This window comes from Nothoprocta perdicaria, unplaced genomic scaffold (genome assembly GCF_003342845.1).
Source record: "Nothoprocta perdicaria isolate Ctin4 unplaced genomic scaffold, notPer1 scaffold_101, whole genome shotgun sequence".
NCBI lineage: Eukaryota > Metazoa > Chordata > Aves > Tinamiformes > Tinamidae > Nothoprocta > Nothoprocta perdicaria.
In genome coordinates this window covers 811,722-837,412 of record NW_020454106.1, presented here as the reverse complement: position 1 = coordinate 837,412, position 25,691 = coordinate 811,722, and the positions used below count along the sequence as shown (strand labels likewise).

At 51.0% G+C, this 25,691-nt stretch overlaps 2 protein-coding genes across 2 annotated transcripts in view; one reads left to right on the top strand and one right to left on the bottom strand.

Annotated features, from left to right (window-relative positions):
- Positions 1-11,788, top strand: part of FDFT1 (farnesyl-diphosphate farnesyltransferase 1) — a 12,784-nt gene extending 996 nt beyond the window's left edge. Inside the window, exons 2-8 of the mRNA XM_026040795.1 lie at positions 51-148; positions 3,878-4,061; positions 6,468-6,596; positions 7,441-7,632; positions 8,677-8,853; positions 9,120-9,272; positions 10,299-11,788. Coding sequence (XP_025896580.1) covers positions 51-148; positions 3,878-4,061; positions 6,468-6,596; positions 7,441-7,632; positions 8,677-8,853; positions 9,120-9,272; positions 10,299-10,520 — 1,155 coding nt within the window. The 3' untranslated portion in view covers positions 10,521-11,788. The remainder of the gene's footprint in view (positions 1-50; positions 149-3,877; positions 4,062-6,467; positions 6,597-7,440; positions 7,633-8,676; positions 8,854-9,119; positions 9,273-10,298) is intronic.
- A 742-nt stretch (positions 11,789-12,530) lies between these two features.
- On the bottom strand, positions 12,531-25,225 carry CTSB (cathepsin B). The gene is made up of 10 exons (XM_026040782.1): positions 25,165-25,225; positions 18,757-18,908; positions 18,221-18,306; positions 17,469-17,583; positions 16,827-16,945; positions 16,062-16,147; positions 15,402-15,548; positions 14,365-14,481; positions 13,879-14,007; positions 12,531-13,772 (listed from the first exon to the last, which is right to left on the bottom strand). The coding sequence occupies exons 2-10, from the start codon at positions 18,880-18,882 to the stop codon at positions 13,675-13,677; spliced, it is 1,023 nt and encodes a 340-aa protein (XP_025896567.1). The 5' UTR covers positions 18,883-18,908; positions 25,165-25,225; the 3' UTR covers positions 12,531-13,674.
- Positions 25,226-25,691: the final 466 nt, after the last annotated feature.

Here is a 25,691-nt window from a genome sequence, read left to right as displayed (position 1 = left end):
GCCGCCCTCAGCCGCCGCGCGGTGCCGCCGCCGCCGCGCTCTGCCCGCAGGACTCGCTGGGGCCCGGCCTGCGCGCCTGCTACCGCTACCTCAACCAGACGAGCCGCAGCTTCGCCGCCGTCATCCAGGCGCTCGACGGGGAGCTGCGGTGAGACATGGGCATGGGGGCGGCGGTGAGCGCGGTCCCCAGGGCGTTAGTGCAGGCGGGGCAGCCCCCTGCAGCAGGTTATGGGGTGGTGGGTGCAGCCCCTGGCCCAGTGCAGCCCCCAGCCCATTGCACCAGGTCCAGGGGTGGTTGGTGAAGCCCCTGGCCCAGTGCAACGGGTTATGGGGTGCTGGGTGCAGCCACCGGCCTGTTGCACCAGGTTCTGGGGTGCATGGTGCAGCCCCTGGCTCGTTGCACCAGCTTCCGGGGTGCATGTTGCAGCCCCCAGCCCATTGCAGCAGTTCATGGGGTGGTTGGTGCAGCCCCTGGCCCAGTGCAACGGGTTATGGGGTGGTGGGTGCAGCCCCTGGCCCAGTGCAGCCCCTGGCCCCTTGTACCAGGTCCTGGCGTGGTTGGTGCAGCCCCCAGCCCATTGCACCAGGTTCCAGGGTTATTGGTGCAGCCCCCAGCCCATTGCACCACATCATGGGGTGCATGGTGCAGCCCCTGTCCCGGTGCAGCCCCCAGCCTTTTGCAGCAGATTATGGGGTGGTCAGTTGAGCCTCTGCCCAGCGCAGTAAGTAATGGGGTGGTCAGTGCAGTCCTGTCCCATTGCAACAGGTTGTGGGGCATTCGGTGCAGACCCCATCCCATTGCAGCAGGTCACAGAGTGGCCGGTGCAGCCCCTGTCCTGGTGCACCAAGCGAATGGGTGCAGCCCCTGTCTCATTGCAACAGGTCATGGGAGAGTCAGTGCAGCCCCCATCCCGTTGCAGTCCCCATCCCATTGCAGCAGGTCACGGAGTGGTCAGTGCAGTGCACCCTGCCCAGCGCAGCAGGTTGTGGGGGGTCAGTGCAGCCCCCAAGCTGTGCACTGGGGCGCAGAGTGGTCAGTGCAACTGCTACCCCGTGCAGCAGGTGATTGTTACAGCTCCTGCTCCGTGTAGCGGGATTTGGGGGATTGTGGGGAGCTGGGCTGGCCGGGGGTGCTCAGTATGGGAGACCCTGGGCTGAGCTGATGAGGGTGCTCAGTCCAGCAGACCCTGGAGATGGCGTTTCTTCACCCAAACTGCCCAGGAAATGTCAGTGTACCCCCAAAACCCATTCAGCAAAGCCCCTGAGTTGCTTGGCCGAGCAGAGGAGGGGTGACGTATTCCCTGCTGAGCGCAGGACTCCTGGGCCCCTGAGCTGAGCGCAGGCGGGGAGGTTCATGGCAGCGCTGGCGTCTCCCTCCGGCCAGGAGGTGGTTAAAGGCAGCCCGGCCTGCGTGCAGTTCGTGACACCCTGGGAATGCGTGTGCTGGCAGCGCTGGGATCCGCCAGCCTTTGGGCCTTGGGGAGCGGGCGGAGGGAGGTGAAAACCCCGGCCTGAAAGGTGTTTTTGTGAGCAGCTGCCTCCAAAACCTGCACTTTGTCCGAATGCACCCCTGGTGCCTGCCAAGCAGTGATTTTGAGGTGTTTGAGCACAGGAATTTTTATGTATTTATTTTCAAAATTTTCAACCAAACATTTCTAACATACACTGCCACTCCGCCAAGTCAGGTTTGCGCAGTTCCAAATGCCAGCCTGGACACTGTCGGGTTTGAGAGCCTGATTTGGTGCGTTGGAACGTGTCCTGTGGTTCTCTTGCAATGTCTGTAAAATGGTTGTTTGCAGCCCGTTTTACGGGAAAAGCGAAGAAATTCAGTGGCTTGGCTGAGGTTGCATGGAATAGAATGAGTAAAGCCAAGAATTGAACTTTCTTCCTGCTTTAATATTCCTGAGAATATTAGCTAATGTGGACATTAACAAAAATATCAGTCAGTAACACTGGCTGAAACCTGTTAGCGATGCCCACATGTGCTCTGCTTGCTCCTGTGGTCATCTCTGTCTCTCTTCCAGTTCTCAGTCCTTGCTTTTTATCCTCAATCGATGCTTATGATTCTATGATTTGTATCTTAATTCAGCTACTGCTGACTCCTTATCATGAGGCCATGGAAGCTCTTAACTGGCATCCTCCCCCTCAAAAAAAGCCAGTCCCAGATCTGTGCAACATATGGCTGCACGTGCTATTGGGCTATTACAGGCTGCTCTTGCATCAAAAAAAAAAAAAAAAAATTTCAAAGCAAATTAATTCTGAAGAGTTTAGGAACAGAAGAGGGAAATGCAAAGTAAATGGAATGTGATTATATAGTGTTTGAGCATGGCTCGAACAGCAGGGTTGATGGAAAACTTAATTCTGAAGAAGAGTTAAGAGTGTTTCTCCAGGGAAAAGAAGAGCTTCTGGACCATTGCATGGGCCATGAGTCACTGCACACGCATTAGAAGCTGCGCTAGAAGTGAATGTCCTCACTGTTTTTGTTGGTTTTGTTTTTCTCCGATCCTACCTTCTGTCTGTAGGAGCCCTATGTGTTTTTAACAAGTTGGATGAATGTGTGCAGCCTGGTTGAAACGGAAAATCTCGCTGGAGTCGAGCGAGTCTATCCTAGATCATACTTTACTAAATACCCTTTGATTAAAAGAAAAAGTTACATTTAGCAGTGAAGGAGCTAAGAAGCAGGCAGATTTCCCTGGCTGCCTAATCATTCCCTGCACCTTGTCATCCTGGCGCTTTCACCTCATAATCAGGGCTCACACAACACAAACAAGTTGTGATTTGCCAAGTAATTAGTAAATGCAACATCTCCGAAGTAGCCCTATGCTCATTAAGAGCCAGGGGATTCTGTGTTTAAATCCCGGAGTATTTCTCAAAATCAAGAGTTTTTAGCTTCAGCTGCAGGGCTGTGGAAGATGGGTGATCACGGAGGGAGTGATAAGATTTCTGCAGCAATGCTGGGTGCGTTTCCACTTCATTCTGCCCCTGCTTTTTGCTGCGCTTGTTTTTTCCTGTAAACAGACTCCAGTCTCTATCCCCGTGGGTCTTAAGTGAGCATTGACTTAGAGACTTGGGTTTACGCCTGCAGATTTGTCTCGTGCAGTGCAGTGCACTGCCTACAGAGCTCTTAGGAGCCTTTTCTTCCCTTGATACGTGTATTAGAAACTAAAAAGCTGTGCAGTAAGCTTTTGTGTGAAGGAAAAACATGGAGTTCCTGGCCCAGGTCTGGCATCCTGCAGCTGTGACAGCTTAGCTTGTAAATCACTCAAAGTCTGTAAAGAGTCAAGGTGACTGGATAACATGGATTAGGGAAGCCTGGGAACCTGGAAAAATACCTTTTTATTGTACTGGCAAGTGTCTCCTTCCTGTCTCTAACCTGCGTGCCTGTGCTACCCTGGGATCCAAGCAACTCCTGCCCAGTGTGTTTATTTTTGCATTCCTGCGTGGTGGGAGACAGCCACTGTCCCTAGATGAGGAATGGGCAAACCAAAGCTCCCTGTGTCTGCCGCAGAGGAAGGGCTGAGTGTGAGTGTCCCTTGACACAAGCTGACTTACAGGCTGTAGCACAGACTTTCTGGTTTTAGGGGAGGGGAAAAAAAAAAAAAGGTGGAGGCAAGTAAATTTGGGGAAATGAGAAATTACTCATTTCCTTTACGCTCAGTAGCTGAAGTACTGTGGGCTCGTAGCGCAGAAGTGCTTGTGGGTTGTGCTGGTAGTGCATGTTATTATGTTGTTCCAAGGGCATCAACAACCTGGCAGGGTCTGTGTGTGTCACACTGAGCTGGAAATGCTTCTGGCAAAGGCTGCACAATTAGCTTAAGCTGTTGCTCCTTTGTAATAGGCACTCCTGATTAAACAATGCCTGTTTCTCTCCCTCCAGACATGCCGTGTGTATATTCTACCTAGTCCTCCGTGCTCTGGACACCATAGAGGATGACATGACCATCAGCTTGGACGTCAAAGTCCCGATGCTGCACGAGTTCCACTCCTATCTCTACCAGCCGGAGTGGAAATACATGGAGAGCAAGGAGAAGGACCGGCAGGTGCTTGAGGACTTCCCAACGGTGAGGCATCCTGAGTTTGAAGACTTCTTGAGCCTTTTTAGTCCTTGATGACCCTGTAGCTCTTCAGAAGAAGGAAAGAGGAGAAATGGGTGACAGAGCTCGTGTAGTTGTTAAATGTTAGGGTTTGCCCTCCCTATATGAGGCAGAAATACCTGGTTCTCTGCAAGTGCAGAAATAGCATTTTCTCTCTGCTGCTGGTAGGCTCATTGCAGAAAACAATTTGTCTTGTTTCCCAGTGCTGTAGAACCTATGTTTTTTTCATGAGCTTGCTATCCTGTTACCCATAACAGATGAGGAGATGAGGAAAGATTGTTTGGCATCCAGCTGCAAGGGGGAGCAGTGTTTGCAGTGGTCCTGCAGATTCTACCGTTGATTTGTATGAATCTGGAGGTCCTTTGGTGTAGCCTATCAAATAAGAAGAACTACATCTCTGTTCATAAACCTAAAGGACCATTCCGTTTAGCACAGAGAACCTACCTCTCTTCTGGCGAACTGAACCGTATTGAGGTCCCTTTGCTGACCTTAAGTCCAGCTGGCACAGTCTGGTTATGTTCAGACTGTTAAACTCTCTCAGCTTCCAGAACAGTGTGACTGCATCCCAAATTATCCATGGCAAATGCCTGCTAGCCCATGCTAATCGCTAAAGTCTGGGGTCAGTTCTAGTGGACCTGAGTCAAAAGCACATCAGAGACCCCACTAACAACAAAACTCTGCAAGTGATGAAGCCTGTGCTCTGTAAATACTTAATTTACTAGTCCAGATATAGCTATAGGGTTGTGGACCCCAGTTGTGTGGGCTTCTGCCAGGTTTCAGTAAAAACAGCATGACCAGAGTCCTGCTGCCCTGAGATCCAGCATATTCCAGCACTGTTGAGTTTCTGCAGGTGTGTTATACCCACAGAGGGGAAAGAAAGTGGCCTAGGCAGTCCTTCTGGAGGAGAACAACCAAGTTGGCAGCCAAAACTATAGATGTTGTGGCTGAAAGACAAGGTTACGCTCTATCAGGTGGGAATTGATACCTATTTTTAATGAAGGCACAGGGGCAGTTTTGCTGTGGCTCCTGGTAATCAAGAACAGCTGTATAAAAAAAAATCTGTTTAAGAAGCAGTGCGATTATCATGAGAAGTACTTCTTCTGAGGAAGTTCTGTTTTGATCAAATTTTGGCCTTTTTCAATTCAGCTCACCCTTACCAGGCTTTCTGTAGTGAGAAGGGGACAGTTATTTTAAAGATACAGGAAGCTTGACATCAAGGACTGAGATTTTCCTTCAGGTTTGTTGTGCTCCGAAAGTGAAGGAATCTGGGAATCTCTGCAATGTGGAGCTGGAATTTCAGCCCTGTCTGGGAGGGGTGCGTGTTACAGGAGATTGCTGTATCAGGGGATTCTCAGTATATAGCAACAGAGATATAGTAGGCTGGCCAATCATTTGTTATTTCAGGAGAGCTGAAATAACAGCTTTCTATTGGGAAGGCATTTAGAGAACTTCATTGTTGTCTCCTGGTTTGTACGTGTTACCAGCTCTGACAGTCTGGGTTCCTGTTGAGGTTTGATTTTTAATACTGTTTGGTAGACGTGTGTTCACAGTTGGTGCTTCAGTTGGTTCAATGGATCCAAGCCGTTGAGACTGAAGGAGATTCGGTGTTTTAATTTTACAGGCAGGAAGACTGAAACACAGGACATGCCAGCAGTAATGGATGGGGTTAGCAGTGGTGTTCGTGTCTCACCTGGAGTCGTTCAGATTGCCCCTGTTCTCACACATGCACCATAGGCTGCCTATTGTTACCCGCTGGTGGAAAAGAGAGTTCAGGAGATGAAGGCACAGTGAAACCTGGTGACACTGCAGCTCCAGGAACGAGGAGGATATACTTTTTACTTAGTTTGAGGGCAGCTGAGTCACTGAAACTATTACTGGAGCTGCAGAAGAGGAGTCTTCTCCATCTTCTGTAGTTTGATGCCTTCTCTATTGTACAAAGGTCACCTTTGTGCCTTGGAATAGCCAGAGCTGGAAAAGACTAGGGAGAAGGGAGCACCAGAAGCCTTGGCTTTTTTTTTCCAGTGGTTGGTTTGATGGGATGTGCTCATAAATGACAAAAAAAAACCTCTGTGCACCAAGTGTAACTAGTTTTGTTCTGCAACTCCCACATGATACCAGTCCAAGGCCATGGAGTCTTACCAGAGATACTGCCATGTCTGATCTACTGCCAAATATGATACTGGTTAGATTCAGAACATAACGAGCCGGTAGTTAAAGGCCTTGAAATTGGTCTATTTGTGGGAGTTGTCCTAGATCTCCAGCCAGAGTGGGATAAGAGACTGGTAAACAGTATTCTGGTTTGTTAATAAGTGTTGAATTCTGCTTTTCCTCCTGACAGTTCTCTTTGTTCTGTCTTGGTGGTTTGTGCTGCAGATTTCCTCGGAGTTCCGGAGCTTGTCAAAGGTGTATCAGGAGGTGATTTCAGATATTTGTCACAAGATGGGTGTCGGGATGGCAGAATTCTTGGAGAAGAAGGTGGACTCTCAGAACGAGTGGGATAAGGTAAGTCAGTCTGTGCACGAAGCAGACAGAATGTGACAGCAGCCTTGTGGAAGCCTACGGGTTTGCACGCACATCTTCTCTTTCCATGGTGAGCTGTTCCTTAATCTAGGACAGCTGTGACTCAAAGCCGGTATGGAAGAGGCAGACTTCACTGGTAGCTTTGCAGCAGGAGGGAATTTGATCTTGTCACAGAATAGGCTGGAGAGGGAGCATCATCATGAATGAAGAAACAGCAGGGAACTCCCTGGGATTAAATCTCAGGAAACATTGAGGAGTGGGGTTGGCTGCAGGCAGGGTGGAGATGCCTCCTACAGCAAAGAATTTACATCCAGGAGCCTGAAACCTGATGTTTTTCAGGCCCATGCTTTCCCTGGGGGAAAAGATGGCAGTGCCTAGCAGTTAGACTATTCCTCTGGGAACTTGGCTTAGCTGCCTGAGGGAGGCTTGAAAAGGCTCTGAGAAACTGCAGCTGCTGGTCCTGTGGCTGCCACAATGATCATATGGATTATTGCTAGGACCTCTTCTGGCCCCAGGACTTGTTAAAGAAGGATGCAGATGTTCCTGCATTCCTCAGGCCTTGCCGGTCCAGCCACTCATTGAAGTGTAATCCTCCCTCTGTGCATTTTGAAGTCACCCACTAGCACCTATTCTGGGTGACCTGTCATTTTAGCAGCCCTTGCGCTTAGAAAGTAGAGATATGGTAAGGAAGACCATGAAGATTTGCAGAAATCACACATTAAATTACACCTGGGTGGTAATTCCATAACAGATCTGTAGTAAACCAAGTCCTGGTTTGTAATTGGTTGTTTTGCATTGTTTCTCTTCTCCTCTTGATGCCTCACAGTATTGTCACTACGTTGCTGGGCTGGTGGGAATAGGCCTCTCCCGTCTCTTCTCTGCATCAGAGCTAGAAGACCCTATTGTTGGACAAGACACAGACCTGGCAAATTCCATGGGCCTCTTCCTGCAGAAGACCAACATAATCCGTGACTATTTGGAGGATCAGTTGGAGGGAAGGGAATTCTGGCCCAGAGAGGTAAGGAACAACACTGCTTTTGTACAAAGATTTCAGCTGTGTCTCCTAAGGGAATGCTTGGGCTGTGTTAAGAACAGTGTACAAAGACTGAAGATCCTGTTGTTGCTCAAATAGTTAATTGCACCATCCTCTTTAATAAGAGTTCCTCTTAGAACTTCCTCTGGAAAAAAAACTGACTGGGGATTCCACAGCTTTTGTGAGTTTGCTCACGTGCCTTGGCAGCCTTTGTGCTTCTATCTGAGCTCTCTCAAAGATACAGCTAACCAGGCTGTACTTTCCAGGGCACCTGGCTCACAGAAGTGCATTACAGGGTACATAGCACAACGTGCCCAGCTACAACCGTGGCCTCTGCCACGTTCCTTTAAGTCAAAGTTAACAGGAGAAATTTGACTGCCTTGTTCAACTAAGACTGTTACATGACAAACTGTGACAGGCCTGTGCAGCTCCTTGACAGTAGGAGTTCCTCAAATGACAACTGACTGGCAGTTCCCCATCTATCCAGGTACATATAGATGCAAGTGTGATGATGAGTTGATGCCCCACGCTTCCAAGAACTTACTAAACAGCTCATTTCCCCTCTGTTAAGTTAGCTCTAGGAATGAGGGAGAGGGATATCTCAGGACATCAGGGAGGGACTGAGGGACATCTCAGGAGGATTCCTACCTATTCCCCAAAACAGGGTCAGCTCTGTCCGTGCCTGGCTGTTCTGAAAGCCCTGCAAGGGCAGCAATTCTCTTTCCTTCCATACATAGTGTATCACAGGGCTGACCTGTCTCATAAAGCATTTCCTATGTGCAGCCTATTGTGTGAACTGTCTTTTCTGTGCCCTACCTAGACAACATGTGAAGATGAGTTGGTTGCTTTTTCTTTACTGTTTCTGTACATGAAGGCCACTGTCATGTCTCCAGAGACCTTCTTTCTTTAGCCTAATAAGCCATAATTCTTTTGTAGATCTCTGGTTCTTTTTGGCATCTTTGACCTCAGATTGTGCTGTTGTGTGTCCTGTAGCATGATTGTACCTTCCAACTTGTGAATCTTTGGCAGGTTTGGAGCAGATATGCCAAGAAGCTGTCGGATCTTGCCAAACCAGAGAACATTGATATGGCTGTGCAGTGTCTGAATGAGCTGATCACCAACGCTCTCCACCACGTCCCYGATGTTCTAACATACTTATCTCGCCTGAAAAACCAAAGTGTCTTCAACTTCTGTGCTATCCCTCAAGTAAGTTCCTGCTTTCAGGTGGCTTAATGGGTTAAATTCATTCTCTGCAGCAGGGCTGCAGACAGCTGTGACGGAGTATGTGTCATATTAGTATTAGTCTGTTTATTCTCCTCTTCTTCAATCTCTCTTTCCTTTGCCTTCTCTTCATGCTGTAGGTGAGATCTCGGTGCCACTCCAGCATTGCCATTGATTTCAGCAGGACCTAGGTTATTTCCTTGGCAAGTTCCTAGCAGAGTAGTGAAGTCTCTTCTTTTTGTTTTCCTTAGGTGATGGCTATTGCCACCCTGGCTGCCTGTTACAACAACAAGCAGGTGTTCAGGGGCGTAGTGAAGATCCGGAAGGGACAAGCTGTCACTCTCATGATGGATGCCACAAACATACAAGCTGTCAAAACCATCATGTACCAGTATGTGGAAGAGGTAGGTTGAGTACTTCATTTTGAACAACCTTCTTGGGTTGTTGGGTAGCTTGGCGCGGTGGAGGACAGCTCCCGTCATGGGGTGCCCTCAAGAGGCTGTCTGGCTTAATGCACTTCTCAAGGGAAATGGGAAAATGCCCTTCACAGAATGGTTAAGGTTGGAACAGACCTCTACAGATCATCTAGTCCAACCCCCTGCTCCAGCAGGGACACCCAGAGCATGTGGCACAGGGTGGCATCCAGGCAGGGTTGGAAAATCTCCAGAGGAGGAGATTCCACAGCCTCCCTGGGCAGCCTGTTCCAGGCCTCTGTCACACAGCAAACAAGTTCTTCTCCCATGGGGATGGAACTGCCTGGGTTTCAACTTGCACCTGTTGCCCCTTGTCCTATCACTGGCCACCACTGAGAAGAGTTTGGCCCCTTCTTACATGCTCCCCTCAGGTATTTGTACATGTTGATAAGATCCTCGCTGAACCTTCTCTAGGGAAAACAGGCCCAGCTCACTCAGTTTTTCCTTGTACGATAGATGGTCTAGTCTCTTAATGACCTTTGTTGCTTTATGCTGGACCCTCTCGAGAAGCTCCGTGTCCCTCTTATACTGGGGAGCCCAGAACTGAACACAGTACTGCAGGTGAGGCCTCACCAGAGCTGAGGAGAGGGGCAGGATTCCCCTCCCTTGACCTGCTGGCAACACTTCTCCTGATGCAGTGAGGATCCCATTGGCCTTTTGTCCATGAGGACCCTGCTGCCTCATGGTTAACTTATTGTCAACCAGGACTCCCAGGTCTCTCTCTGTGGAGCTGCTCTCCAGCAGGTCAAGCCCTAATCTGTACTGGTGCCTGGGGTTATTCTTCCCCCTGTACAGGCATCCCAACATCTGTCAGCTGGATCTCCCTTCACCTGCAGGTTTCTGGCACTCCATTGCTCTTGAGGAGACAGTGCTCCAGCACCTCCTCATCCACGCAGTGATTCCATTCCCCTCCTGAACTCCAGGTCTAAGCCATTGTTCCCCTTCCCCTCCCGCCAGATCTACCAGAAGATCCCGAGCGCGGACCCTTCGTGCAACAAGACGCAGCAGATCGTGGCCTCCATCCGGGCGCAGAGCCTGCCCCACGGCCCCTTGGCCTCGCGGCACCACTACTCGCCCATCTACGTGTCGTGCGCGATGCTCCTGGCCGCGCTCAGCTGGCAGTACCTGACCACCGTCTCCAAGGCGGCCGAGGACTTGGTCCAGACGGGCGAGAACTGAGCGCGCTGCCGCCACGGACGGTTGGTTGGTGGAGGGCAGGGAGGAGGACGCTCCCCTTCCCAGGGGACTGGCTGAGCAGCGGGGTCCCTGCGGGCCCCTGTTGCTGCTGAGAGGAGGGGACGCCGGCGGCGCTGGAGCCCCCGGTGCCACCTGGGCACTGCCAGGCTCTGCTCCTGCCCTCCCTTTGCTGTCTGGTTGGATGGCTACAAATGCCAACTGGAGTCTTACTGTTTGAGGTGGATTTTTTTCTTTTTCCCCCCTTGGACAGCTTACCCACATTTTTGGTTAGGAGGGTTTTAAATAGAAGCTCCAGCTGCTTCTTTTCCTTGCTTGGGATTTGACACCACCTCTGCTGTTCAAAGCAAGGCGATAACAGCCTTGGGTTTTTTCCCTTTCACTTCCCTTGCAGCCTCTTCCCTATTGCCTCTGGTGTGTGCCCTGCGGGGGAAGGACACAGAAGGCTCTGGCATCAGCCAGGAACTTGTTTCCTTATGCAAGGGAAAGTGCTGGCTGTTTTTACAGTCCTGCAGCTGGGAAAGGAGGAGAGGCAAATACTTACATTTCTGTTCTTGAGCTGCAGGAGGCTGCTTAGGTTGGAAACAGAAGAACCTTGGAGGTGCAGTGACACTGTCCACTTTTCAAGATGCTCCTTGGGGAGAGGCTGCAATTCCAGCTCCTGTTTGCCCAGGTTTGGGCAAGGAGGGAAAGGGGGTGTTCCAGCCACACTAGAGCGGGGAGGTGCCACCCATACCCCCACAGCAGAGCCAGCTGCCTCTGCAAAGTGGAGGGATGTGGCTTCACACCATGGTCTCCTGCAATGGAAAGCAGGGAAGTGTTTAGGGGGCCTTGTGCCCCTGGCTGCAGTAGAACCCAGCTGCAGGCCAAGGAGGGTGGGAGAGGCCAAGGGGAGCTGGGGCAGGCTCCCTGGTTTGCTTGGCTTCCAGCTTGTGTTGCTTGAGGAGGGTCTGATATATAAAACTGGAAGAGCCTTCCCCTGCTTTTGAAAGAGATGAGGCTCATTTTAGATCAAGCAGTCCCTATTCTTTTCAGGAATAGGGCATGAAGGAATAAACACCTCCTTAAAGGGATTTTTTTTTTTTTTGAAAGATGGTGTTCTCCCTTCTGCTGCTGCCCTGTGGGGCCAGGATGCAGCCTGGGGCAGGGTGGAGTGCAGCCTCACAGTGAGGCTAACTGGCCTTTGCAAGGCTGAGTGCCCTAGGAGCAGACTCTTACTTAAAAGGTGGGGACTCCCCTAGTACCAGTGTAGATAGTTCTAAAGCTCTTGTTTTGTTCAAGGAAGAAAAAAACTGCAGTAGCTCTTTGTGCAGCTTCCTGTCTTGTTAAAATTAAAGTTTTCTTGAAAAAAAAAGCAAAGCCTTGAGGGTTTTTTTTTCCTTCCTCAAGTGCATAGGGCAGAACTTTTAAGTGGATGCACAACCTGCAGAGATACAGAACCTGCAGTCCTAACTTCATCCTTGCCTCTGGTAAAGCACCTTCTACCTCAGCCCCAGAGTCAGTACAAGCCTGAGCAGGGACTGCACACACCTCCTCCACAATAACCCTATCACCATTGTCAAGAGGACAGGACTGAGACTAGCTGCAATTGCATGCAGGGAGAAAGTCTCACCTGGCTTCCAAAAGAGGCAAAGCCCAAGACTGATCTGAGGTAGGTTTTGGACTCAAAAGAAGCTCCCAGAAGTGCATAGACCAGATCAGCTGATATGAAGGTGACAGAACCCTGGAAGAAGCTGCCCAGAGAGATGGGAAGTCCCTGGAGATCTTCAGAAGCCATGTAGATGATTTCTAGAGGTCCCTTCCAACCTCAACCATTCCGTGATTGCTTACTCACCCAACCTCTCATCAGAAACACAAGGCACCACAACCAACCCCTCAGTTCTCATTAGCCCCTAGTCCCAAGGGCCAGGACACAAGTTAGTGGAGAAATCCTTTATTGGCACAGTTGTTCCATTCACATACACCAAAGCTCTGTCTCACTGCTGCTCGAGTAAGCAGAGGTCAGGGGCTATTTATACAGTGAAAGGGAGGGCCTGCTTTACCCATTTCAGGCTTGCTGCAGCATACCTTGTGCATAAAAGCTATTGTGCTGTATTAGTGTTGGCAAATCACAAGATTCCTCCTACACAGCTACTAAACCTCCCCCCCAGTAACAAAAATAATTTTCCTTAATGCCCACAGCTTTAAAAACAAACAAAAAAGCTTTAGTTTTGTACATGGCAGCAAGATGCCTCTAAGCTTCTGCAGGACCCCCCAAGCTAGGTTTACAGAGCATCCCTCTTCTGCTGCCTCCGCATTTGCAGGTCCAGGACACCCCTCCCCACTCCCTTCAGCTGCAGCAGCCTCCCAACACCGTGACCCAAAGCACACCGAGCTGGACTGCATGGTACTGCTAGTCCTTCCCAGCACACATCCCAGTGCTGCAGGGCATTTGATCAAGGGCTCAGGGAGCTCTGGGCAGGCCCTTCCCTAAGCTCAAGAACCCCAGGCTACAGCAGCAGGGAAAAAACCAGCTGAGAAACAAGTGGTTTACAGAGCCAAGCAAGCAATTCACAAGGGACTTGTGGGGCTGGAGCTAAAGCTTCTCCTGCCTGTGACGTCAAGAAAGTCAGTTTGTCAGTAGTAGATGTAGGTTTAACCACTTATCATGCTCTCCACATGCCCTCTTTGCTCAGGGCAGGCACCAAAGAGGTCCCTCCAGCCAGGAATGCACAAGTTGTGCCTGGAAGTTTCCCAAGGGGATTTGGTCTCCACTGCCCTACTGCCAAGTCCCTACCCCCAGCACAGAGCTGCTGCTCCCTCTGCTATATTGGGCTGGATTCAAGAAATTCAAGCTAACCAAACACCGTGGCATGAAACATGGAACACCTCTGAGCAGGGATGTCCCAATTCCACAAGCACCAGAAGCAAGGGGCCTGCAGAGAACAGCTCAAATATCAGTTGCCTCCAGCTCCACCATAATTAAAAACAAAAAAAAAAAAAAACAAAAAACAAAACAAAAAAGATAAAAGCTTTAATAAAGTTACCTCAACTATAGTCTCTTAGAGTGGGGGCTCTGCACCCAACCTATCAGTTAAAAGCATCAGGGACTCAGGATTATTTGTGATTTGATCAAGTCGACAGCAGTGCAAGAGGAACTTTACATCTTCTTCCAATATTGCATCGTACTGGGGATGCCAGCCACGATCTCCGACTCAATGCCACAGTGGTCCTCTCCCCGGAGGATTTTGAAGAAACCTGGAAGCACAGGAAGGACAACTTAGTCTCCTCCCCACAGCTAGGGCCACGTAAGGCTCAAAATCCCACACGTTTCCATTAGAGGTGGTCATGCCCAGTGCCTCACCATTATCGCCCCAGTCGGTATTCCAGGAGTTCGCAGCCAGCCAGTAAGGAGTGCCGTTTTCCACCCCCCATCCGAGGATCCGGATCGCGTGGCCTCCAACCTGCTCCCCAGACACGTGCTGGTACACCCCTGCAGGACAACACAAGACAGGAGCTCACCAACCACCCCCTGTCCTTCCACGTACACTGCCAGCTTTTAGGTGCTCGATACCAAAAACCCTAACAGAACAACCAAGAGCCTTTTTTTTTTTTTTTGTTAAGCTTCTGATGCAAATGCATTTAACTTCATGAAGCTTTTGGAAGGACAACTGTAGGAGCCTTCTTGCATCTTCTTCACCCAATGCAGACTTGAAAACCCCTCCAAAGAACCTTGGCTTCATGAATGAATATTTTGGGAAAACTGACCACATTAAGCCTCAGGAAAAATACAGCAGAGAACAGGGCATGCAAGTTGTTTTGTGCTGATGCATCAGTATACGTCACTCACCAGACTTGTACATGAGGAAGTCCTCGTAGACAATAAAGGCTCCTTCCACTGGGCCATTCTTGTAGATCTCAGCCATGATCTCCTTCTCGCTATGAGGGACACCATAAGATGTGATGCCTAGGGAGGAAGAAATCCTATTGTTAGTGTGACATTGTCAGATCACCCAGATTTGGGACAGCTACACTGTGACTGCTTAATGCAAGTGTGGAAGAAGGCTAAGTCAAGGAGTCAAATACAACTGCCCAAGATACAAGGCACGAAAAGTCTGCTCATCCTTTCTTCAAAAGGGAGCATTGAGCACAGCAGCCATATTTTATACCCAAATATCTATTCCAGACACATTCAGCAGGGGAAGAAGTTATCCTTGTACATAACTAATCTCAAAAATGGAAGATAAGTGTCACTCATAAGCAACATCACCCAGAAGGGGTTTCTTAAGTGGGAGGTGAAGGACCAAACTTTCACTCTGAGGTTTCTTCTGCCCTTCCCTTTCACCACCTGACCAAGCCAGAGCAGATAGTACATACCTAAGCCTTCAGCAAAATCAAGAACTCCAGTAAGCAACCAAATTGCCCATTTAAGATCCCAGCCACCACCAAGAGGGAAAGGAGGGAAAAGGTCAAGTCAGACCCCTACAAGACTCAAAACCATCTCCTTTGCACCCTGTCAGAGCAGTTCATGGAGTCACTTCTTCACAAGCAACGTTGCAGCTATGAGATCTCACACCAGATGGGTATTGGGGACTCCCATGAGTGATGGGACCTGCTCCAGCTCCCAAGTCTGAGGGCTCAGGCAGAGCATCAGAGCTTGAAGAAGGCATCAAAAGAGTTTCCCTTGTTAAAATGTAAAGATGATGCATCTTCCCAGCCCATACTTGGCTTCAGAAACACTGGTCCTAAGGATGTGCCAGAGACAGAATTTGCCTATAAAACAGCTTGGGAAGAGGCCTGTCCTCAACTACCCTGAAGACCTACTAGGCCAGCTCTGGAGCTGCACTGCATGAGGAGCAGGGCTCTATCAGTAGCCACCTCCCTTACCGTAGTGCTTGTCCTCCTTGTAGGAAGGCGAGTAGCCTGGTTCGCAGCGCCGCTGGCACCTGGGGGTGTCCCCACCTTCCCCCGTGCATGGTGGCCGGGAGCCGTTGACGTGGTGCTCGCAAGGAGGGATGGAGTAGGGACGGCAACCTGTTGAGAGCAAGGGTGTTAAGCCTCTCCTCAAGCCTACGCCACCAGTGTCCCCAATAGCCATGCGAGAGCAGGGACCAGATTGTGCTGATAAAGGGGGCTGCCTTCAGGTTTCTTTCCACCAGCTCGGTCTTGACAATGCCACAAGAAAGATGGAAATATATGGCTTGTGGCCATGACACAAGGAGACAGGGTGCTTTTTCTGAGCGCAATACAGTAGGAACACTCCTTCCCTCATTAACTTTTTTCCTGGCCTCTTTTGGCCCTTTTAATCATAGAAAGCAGGAGGTTTTGTAGAGCTGCGACTGCTGTGCTGCATTCCCGGATAAGTCAACTGCAATTAGGTGCTGCTCGGAACCTGTTGTCCCAGGTTCATCAGGAGGATCCATGGGGACAGCAGCAGCTATGAAGATTCAAACCGGCACCCAAAAGAAAGGTGAAGGATAAAGCTGAGCTGCAACCATCCAGAGATGCTCCTCTTTCCTTTTCCAAGGGGTACATGCCAGGACTTACCTACGTGCGAGTCGTAGAGACCCCCAGACACAAGGCCCCTCTCTGTCCAGTACCTCCATGCCCCAGAAGGATAACCACCATTGCACCTGCAGAAAAGCAGCAACTTTGTCAGCTCAGGCCTGCTCAGAGCCTTTTGGGGGAAAGATAGAGAAATGAGCCACCTCCAGGTGGCTAAACAGAAGCTTTCTCTAGCTGGGTCTCCCTTAAGTGCATCTCCCTCTTTCCCAGGATTTCTACACCTTGACACATGGAGACGTGGAGTTCCAGGCAGGAAGACTCTAAAAGAGCATCCAAAACTCTAGATGCTAAAGCCACAATGCCTCCTTTTCTAGGATCCTCCTCACGAGGTCCTTGAACCTCTGTCCCCAGGAACAGCAGAAACCAAACAACAACCTGGAGCCTCAACCCAGCTCCCCAGTGGGGGACCTGAAGATCAAGACTTTGGGGCTACCAGAAGATCCCTTCTTTGGCTTGGGCAGCCACTAAAAGTAAGCATGAGAAAGCATCTCTATGTACTCGCTAAACCAGACATCATCATGCAGTTGCTGGACAAAGGACATGACCCAGTCAGATCCTTAGGCTGCACAGTAGGCTTTATGGTACCACCTAATTCCAGCATCTATCATTAGCCACTGATTGAGCTTCCTGTAAGTTAGGGAGCACAGGACAAGCAAGTCAGGGCTGAAATAGGGCTTGAGCTGAAGGACACTAGTGCTATCTTCTCCCATCGCCCTTTTAAAGGCATGGAGATCAGTAGTAGCTCACCCCATGCCACACTCAAAGCCACAGCATGACAGCAAGTCTTCTGCAGAGACCTCCACGTTCACCTTGGCATTGGTATGAACACAGATTCTGTCTGAAATGGCTTCTACAGCACCAAAGGCCTGCAGACAAAGAAAAAAAACAAAAACAAACCAAGAGCATCACATGCTGGTCATGGGAACAACAAAAACACCCTCCTGTCCCATCGTCTGCAGTGGCATGAAGCAAGGTGAGCTGCTGTGCAGCAGAGCAAGGCCAGGGAACACACACATGCAAGATGCTCAGACACTGCATCCAACCCCATCACCTGCACACCAAGGCTTTGAAGGTCAAGGCTGGAGCAGGGCAGGCGCTCCCTCCTGCATGTTGCATTGAAGCATCAGATCCAAGCCATGGTGGACAGCAGGGTTAGGAGCTCACAGACCCGCAAGGAAACTTGTGCAGACAGCAAAGCAGCAACAGGGCCAATATCTGCTGCTGCATGCGCTGGAGGAAGTCTCACTTGGTCCACAGACTCCGGGCAGGTTCCAGGAGGAGGAGACATACAAGCAATCTACACCGTCCATCAGCAAACTCAGCAGCACACTCACTTTCTGCACAAACACCGTCACAACCATGCAACAGCAGCCAACAAAATGCTCTCACCCAGCACGAGCCGCAGGAGCCCTGGTCTCTTATCTCATTGATGGTCGGGCAGTTGGGCCACTGCTTCCGCGAGTCGAAGTTATCTGGCAGGTCTATATCTGCAGCAAAATCCACCCTGTGAGAAGAGGCAGGCTTGTTATAGGAAATGCAATAGATCTGGGTGCAGAGGTCTCTCCAAGCTCCCCTGAAGGGGACCGAGAGGACAAGTGCTCCTAGGCCAGAACACTTGGAACACTTGTTTGCTTAGTGAAGGAAAGTAAATACATCTGAAGCCCTCAGATGGGGTCAACAGCTCCCTGGTATTTTCCAATTTGACAATTACGAGTTAGATGATTGCTCCAGCGCCCCACAGAACACAGCAGGGACACTTGCCACAAGTTTGTTCCTAGGCTCAACCTCTTCCTGCCACCAGGCTGTTTGCTACTACAACAGATGAAAAAGGGCTTTCCAGAAATTATCCTTTTTGGGGCAGGCTGAGCTCTGACAGCCTTCTGAAGCCCCAAGCTTGTCTGTGGGGTGGAATTTGCCTTGCTCACTCTTCCTCCCAGCCCTGGTAGCTTGTAAGACCAAGGATCTTGCACTGCCTTCACATAGAGGAGGTTTTGCAAATGAAGCACCCACCCCAGAGCACCCTTCTGCAGAGGAACCCTGCTCAGAGCCCATAGGGAAGGGCTTTCACCCACCCAGACTCATAGGGGAGCATCTGCACAAGCTTTTGTGGGGCCACCACCTTCCCTTCTCCGATCACTCACCTGGTGGGGAGCTTGGGCCCACCCAGGAAGGTGCCACAGAGCTTCTTCACATAGCTCATGTCGGTGTTGTGGAAGTTGTGCCCTGCCTGAGAAGAGACAGGGTGACTGAGCACCAGTCTTCACAGCTACCTTCATCAGCCTCCACATCTCCCTCCAACCCAGCCTGTGTCTCAAATTTGCTTTCAAAACCCAAGGGACAAGAGCCAAACTGCCAACAGGGATAGGGAAATACATCTTTTTCCAGAAGCAGGACTCTGTGGCCAAAAAGTCCAACTCCAGGCTCTGGCCACCCCAGTTACCAATACATTGCTTGCTTCCAGCCTCCTCTTTCCAGTTTCCGCTCTCATCATTACTCCTAGCCTACAAACTCATCAATGCTCTGCTCCAAGGAGAAGGTGGAACAGTCACCACTGCAGGAATCCTCTCACTGGAGAGGCTGGTTGGATGCAAGCACCATGAGGGGACATCACATCACAGCTGTCACTTCCCATGGGGAGCTGGTTCCACAAACCATCCCAAAAGCCCCCTGCACTCACCTTCCAGGTGGTGTTGAGCTTGTTTATGTGGTTGACCAAGTCGCTGGAGAGGGGTGGGTAGTAGGGAATGCTCCGGGCATTGGCAAAGGCCACCAGGACACACAGCACAGACACGGACTGCCACATCTTGGCTTCAGCTCAGGTCCTCCCACCTGCAAGGCAATTTCATTATCATTTGCCTGAACACCAGAGGGGAAAAACACCCCAAGCCCAGGCCTAGATGCTCTACTGTGAGCGGGATCCAACAGGGCTTGGCAGGGCTGCCAACAGCTTCTTATCAGCAACACAGAGGAAGCTAAAACACAAGCCCACACAAAGTCCCCACCAATCTGATCTACCCAGATCAGATCTCCCTTCCTGCAGCTCAGAAGAAATCAGACAGGGCAGTGCTGTTTGGTTGAACACTGCAGGATGAGTAGCAGCAGGAAAGTTGTTTTTGAGGCAGATGTGCGCATTTCAGCTTGGAGGGCCTTACACAAAATGAAAGAGCTAAGGGAAACAATAAGGGTTTCCTTCCCTCCATGCCCCATCAGACCCATGCAGAGCTGCAGCCTTCATGGGGTTGGTAGCCTGCTGCCCTTGCACAGCATTTGTCTTTGAGGGGATCCCTCCCAAATCACATTTATGGCCTTGACAGACTCATTTTTGGCCAGTCTGCTACCCTCAGGGACCCAAAACATGGTCACAACCCCATTGAAAGGGACTCTTGCTCACAGAGGGGATCCAAGTACTACAAGAACAACCCATTGCTGCAGTTTATGCTCCCTTCCCATACAGGACTTTTCCACAAGGGAGGTTTGAAGCCACAGCACCTGACTCAGGGTGCCAGTAAAGTCTGAGACAAGGGAACAGAAACACAGGGGAAATCCAGGAGCACGTTCGGGTCAGGCACAGGCCTCCCAACTCTCACACAGAAGCACAAGCACCACCACAGCATAGATACAGGTTCAGTTTCAGAAACTGCACACCCCTCAGTTCAGCAACACCTTTCAGTAACTCAAGTTCGAAGTGTGCTAAGAGGAGAATCTACAGCCTCACCTCTAGGTCACCTTGCACCACCCCAGTTCAGCTCATGCATGCAGTGGAATACTCTGTCTAGAGGGTGGTTTGAGGAGAGGATCCATTTCTTCTTGCTTGGTTCTGCCCTATTTAACTTGGGTCACCCTACCCTTGACACACACCTGCAACCCAAACAGCAACTCATGTTTGTCCATGACACTGCACCCAACTTGATCAGAAGTCCACACAGAATAGGAGTCACCCAGCAGACACTCTGGGGCATCCTCCTCCACCAAAGCCTCCCTGCTCACTTAAATGAAGCTCAACCAGCCCCAAACAAGCTTCCAGTTCAGCCAGCAACCCAAGACCTCAGAGTCAGCAGAGCCACTCAGTCCTTAATTCCTAGTTGTGTTGGTGAGTAATCACCTCCAAGGAGCTGGGCTTAAGCCCTTCTGGGCAAATACGCCTAAGCAGCTGGGCAAAGAGCTGCTGCCAGCAGCTTTCTGCTCAGCCCGGTTCACGCAGGGGATGCAGGGGCACACACACATTTCCAAGCATGCTGCCTCCTCCCACTCGCAGCCAAGTTTAGCCTTCCGAGACGAAAGCCCGGCAGGAGTGTCCTACTTTCTGCCAGCTACAAGCCCAGTGGGTTGCAGCTAACCGTACAAAAGGGCTTCCCCCCCGTTTACTTTCACATGGCCTCTTTGTGCCTGTGGCAGGATGCTCAGCTCAAAAGCTGGTTGAGTTTCAGAAACTCTCAGTCTCAGTTCTCTGTGGAAGTTTTTTTACATAAATTTATTTACTTAGGAGTTTCTCACAGACAAGGGACTCTGTAGCACTTCCAGGAAGGTCTTCAAGCCCTCTTTTCTCACCACGCTCTCCCACTTAGACAGCAAAAAGGAGGTTACACCAAGACAAACTAAGTATTTCTAAAGCTAGTGCATTTTGACAACTACAGAAAGCCTACAGGCAACCAGTCCAAGTTCTAATAGTGCAAAGCATCTTCTCTAGCCCTTCCTCAGGATCCCTGCCACCTTCCTAGTTTTACAGCATGCAGAATAGACCTGCATTGTGCCATAAGCACTGCAGGTGAGTCTCTGCAGATGGTTAAGTAAGAGAGACCACAAGTCTATTGGGCCTCACTGTGGAGGGGACACCTACTTTCTGTTACATGGGTCTAAAAAAAATGGGCCTGCCCCACCAGAGAGTCACAACACTCAAAATGAAGACCTATGCTGGAAACCCACAGGCTAATTTTACTACATTTAAATGTGGCCTGAAAACAAAGAACAAACTGAGCTGGCCACAGCTGAGAGCTGGGTCCAGAGCATTTCAATACCACCCCAGCACATTTGCTATCCTCTCCAGGCTCCAAGTGCCTGGGAAACACCAAAATTTGGTCAAACTCCACTGCATGCACAAGATGGGCTCCCACCACCACATCTCCAAGATCACAGTGCGTCTGATCCCTCTGCAAGATCCGTTGGCGCAACAGCCTGACCATGTCCAGGAGAAGACATCAGGCCACATATTCCTGCATGGCTCCTGGTGGGCAACCAGCAGAGCCAAACCTCCACTACCAATGATACGGGGATCATAGCTCAGCTATTAGGCTTAAAAACTCCCTCTACGGTCTTTAGATCACCTCTATCCTTCCAGCAGGAAGGTTTTTATTTTCCACAACACAGCAGAGAGGCACTTTGGAGGCCTGAAAGCACTTGAAGCAGGTTTGTTTTCAGGAGGATGCTTGCAAATTTGATGATATTCCAAAAGGCTCTTTGCCGAGGGCTCCAGACCAGCAGCCTCAGAAGGGTTTTTGCATCCTCAGGTTACAAGATCACAGATCTGTCAGCTGCGAGCGCCAGTCAACCCAAGACCAAGCTGAAAGGGGATATCCTCTTTGCAACACTGTCAGCCCTGACCAGCACCTGCATTTTAAGCAGACTGACTGCTGCACTGGATTTAACCCAAAAAGCAACTTGTAGCCAGCAAAACCAGTGGGAGAAAACAGCTACGGCTCCCAGTGCAACCCATTAGCTGGGAGCCAGCCAGCCAATTTCATAGAAAAGTCTCTGGCCAAATTCCCTGTGCCAGAAGGTTTGGGGAGGCTGACACTCCAAGCTCTTAGGTCACTGCTGGATTACATGGAATATCCCAAGTTTTAAGAGGAAAAGGAAGGGGGAACCCCTTTGAGCTCATGTGATTTGTTTCAGTGGTGGCAACACAGGGAGAAACAAGGACTCTGCTCATGGCAGGTCTATATATAGAGCAAGAATGGGACTTGCGGGACCAATTTCTGCAGACGACTGCAGGACATAGAGTCACATGCAGCTGGCCCGCCATGCCAGCCAACAGGCACCAAAAGGCAAAGCAGAAGTAAAAGCAGAGCTGCTGCCTTCTCTGATCATGCCCTTTCCCCACAGATAAGGCCAAGACGCTTCACATGACACCTTTATCTTGCAAGTATTTCCCCACCATCACTATCTCTCCCACACATGCTGCTGCTCTGCAGGCAGTTACCACCCCATTTCCTTCCTAAAGCTTCAACGCAAATTTGAAAGACACCAAAGGAGCCCAGAGAGCAGTACAAAAACCAAGCCTGGGTAGAGACATGCAGTGGAGGCAGCTAAAGCTCTTCTTTCAAGAAAGGGCTGGTTTCAGAGAGACTTATTACTAAAATCCCTTGTCCTCTGCCCCAGAGGGTCACCCTGTGTCTAAGCACAGGACACTGAGCCTTCAAATACAGGCCCTGCCCTCCAAGGAACCAAATGGATTCAACAACCTACTGCTGCAACACTTGCCCATGCATTAGGGCAGGCCACCTACACACGAGATCTCAGAATGCCAAATGCAGCAGATCCAGCCTAGATGCACACAACCCACAGCCTCATAGCTTGAGGATGACTCTGACAAAGGTCATCTTCACAGGCCTAATGGCCTCTTATCTCAAGAATATGGTTGAACAGGCAGGAAAAAAGAAGCTATTTAACTTCTTCTTACAGAGTAACCTCATCCAAGCCACCTCTCCAGACTCCAGGGAGATGTTTGGAGGTTGTAGTCAACCCCCCCAGAGCTGTTCTAGCTCTGCTTGGGTTGTGTACTTGGGAGATGAAAGTCCCCTGACATGGGCTTTGGGATCCAAAGCATCTTAGTGCAGTCCCTCGGAGGGAAAGCAAAAAAAAAATATATATAAAGAAATAAAAATCACCTCCAGAAAGTGGCTACCCACAACCAATCACACAGCAGACTCAAAGCAAGACCCAGACTGCAGCAGCTGGATGTGATCCAGCCTTCTGGATTCTCTTTAAGGGGAATTTTGGCCTTACAAGCAGAGCTCTCGAGCTGCTACCCAGGGAGACTGTTCTGCTGCAAGCCATTGAGAGCATGTGAGGAGACAGCACCCGCAGTGAGATGGAGGCAGCTGGTGCTGCCACCCACCTGCAGTCCCTCTGCACCTCCTGCTGCCATCTGCGATGGTACAAGCCCAAGGGAAGGAGGAGACTGATCACCCATCACCATCCCTGGTGGATGTTGATGCTAGAGGCTGCCCCCTGCTCAGGGAGAGACCCAGATCACATTAAACCAGAGTAAAGAGCAAGTCTGAGGGTCGTGTTACCTTCTCCCACATTGCTGAGCCATCAAAGGAGAGGTGCCTTTATCTCCAGATTGCAACAGGAGACCCCAGTCAAACTTCTGTGCAGTTCACAGCATCCCTACCTGCAGGGGTCTACCAGAAGCATCTTCTGCAGCTTGCCCAAAAATAAGAGCACCTTCCCCACCTGACTAAGGATTTCTCTGCACTCCTTCCCCCATGCTTATTTTGCATGCAAAGGGACTATTAAAAGCACAGCTCATATGACCAGCTTCAGGTAGGCCAGGCCACGAGTCACACCCAGAAGCAGTTCTCAGCTGATTCACATGCCCAGACCAAACACCTCAGGGCACAGACAGAGACACTCACCAACTATTTACCAGTCTGAGGACGATAAAGGCTGTCTCACCCTTGCAGCTATAGCTCATCACCCCTCCAGGGCTGCAGGCGCTCAGCAAAACCCAAGTCACACGGCCTCCTCAAGCTGCAAAACCTCTTCCTCAAGAGGAGCTCTGCCCTGGGTTGCGGCCAGTGCTGCCACAGCTGTCCATATTTATGCATGACTCTGAGCCACAATAAAGCAAGTGTGTAAATAAAGCAGCCCTGCTTGGTTTGATCTGCTGCCAGTTCAGGCTGGCATCCCATGCAGACTGCAAGGAACCTTTGCCCAGGTGACTTCACCAGCATCGTGACTATCAAAGCTCAAAGCACTGTCCCTTCCCCCTCCTTTTTGCTTTCAAGATGCACGAGCCACTCCTCCCCACCCCCATCTCTCTTCAGAGAAGCCAAGTCATCAGCACAGGCTGGATGGCCAACAACAACCACCAACAAAAGGCAACAAGAACAGTGCAAACACACAAAAACCCCATGGGACAAGTTGCCATGGTCATTCATACCACTTGCCTTAACAGAAACTGCCACAATCCTCCCTAATGGAGCTGCACTTTTTTTCTTCCTCAGAGAAGCTTTTCATGGAGATTGATCCATAAACCAGCCTTGCACAAGACCTCAGCTGTTGCAACAGACTTCACAACAGAAATGTTTTGATTTACAGCCCCGAGAAACACTCTCAGCTGTGCAAGCTGAAGGGAAGCACGGCGAGGAGGGGCATTTTGCTGCATCAGGGCCGTGCTTGGCACGCACCACGCAGACCACCGCACAGGCAGGAATGAAGCAGCGTTTCCCAGAGCCATCTCCGAGCTGCAGCAGCAGCGCCAGGAGCCGCAGGCGTCACGGGATGCTCCCCAAAGCGCTCCGGCGGTGCCAGCCCCGGCCCCGCAGCGTCAGCTGACGAGCAGGCCTGTTTTCTCTCAGCCTTCATTAGGGAGACAACATTTCCTCTCTCTCCTCCCCCTGCTCCGCTTCCAGGAACTGGAGCTCTGGGAGCCTCCCCTGCAGCAAAACATCACGCGCCCCCCCCGCCAGCATCCGGGCAACGGCTAAAAAACACCCCAATCTGCACCAAACAGCCCGTGTCCCCGCAGCCCCTCTGCTCAACAACCTTCTCCGAGACATCGAGGCCGCTCAGAGCCCCCGCCACAGCCGGGACGATCGGGCAGCGACCCCCGGGGAAAGAGGACAGAAAAAGCCCTTCCAGGAGCCGGAGGGACCTTATCCCAATTCCCACCCCACACTGCCCGGGATCGGCGGGCGCAAAGCACCGCGCAGGGCTCCGGCAGAGCAAAGAAGCGGCGAAGGCCCCGGCCCCATCCTGCGCGCGCCTATTCCCTCCTCCCCCCGCCCCGAAAAGAAACGCACAGAAATAAATGCACGCAAATAAACGTGATGCAAACACCGAACAGACCCACAGCCTTTACCTGCCCCCGTCGCGCGCCACCCGTGCCCGCCGCGCTCCTTAAGCGCCGGCGCTGCGGGCCCGCCCCGACGTGAGTCACGGCGGCGCGCGGCTCCTGCGCCTGAGTCACCGCGCTCCGTCCCGCCCGTGTCCCGCCCCGTCCCGCCCCGTCCCGCGCGTGTCCCGCCTCATCCCGCCCCGTCCCGCCTCTATCCCACCTCCCGCTCCGTCCCGCTGTCCGTATCCAACCCAGCTGCATCCCGTCTCCATCCCACCTGTACCTCGCTCACACCGCACCTGCATCCCCGCTGACTCCGTCTTCTCTCCCACCTCCTTCGTGCTTGCATCCCACCGCCATCCTGCTTCCATCCCGGCTTCATCATACATGTTCACCTTGCTTCCATCGTGTTTGCATCCTGCCTCCTTTCTATCTTCACCCTGCTTCCATCCCACCTCCATCCTACCTAACAGTGTCATCTCCGTCCCATCTTCACCCTGCTTCCATCCCACCTCCATCCTACCTAACAGTGTCATCTCCGTCCCATCTTC

Excerpts from the sequence above, each read along its gene's own strand:
- CTSB (XM_026040782.1), bottom strand. The coding sequence starts at position 18,882 with ATGTGGCAGTCCGTGTCTGTGCTGTGTGTCCTGGTGGCCTTTGCCAAT. Across the intron at positions 16,946-17,468 it reads GCTCCTGCGGCTCGTGCTGG|GCCTTTGGTGCTGTAGAAGC; the intron begins GTGAGAGCATTT and ends CTTTGTCTGCAG. Across the intron at positions 16,148-16,826 it reads GGCTTTGAGTGTGGCATGGG|GTGCAATGGTGGTTATCCTT; the intron begins GTGAGCTACTAC and ends GCTTTTCTGCAG.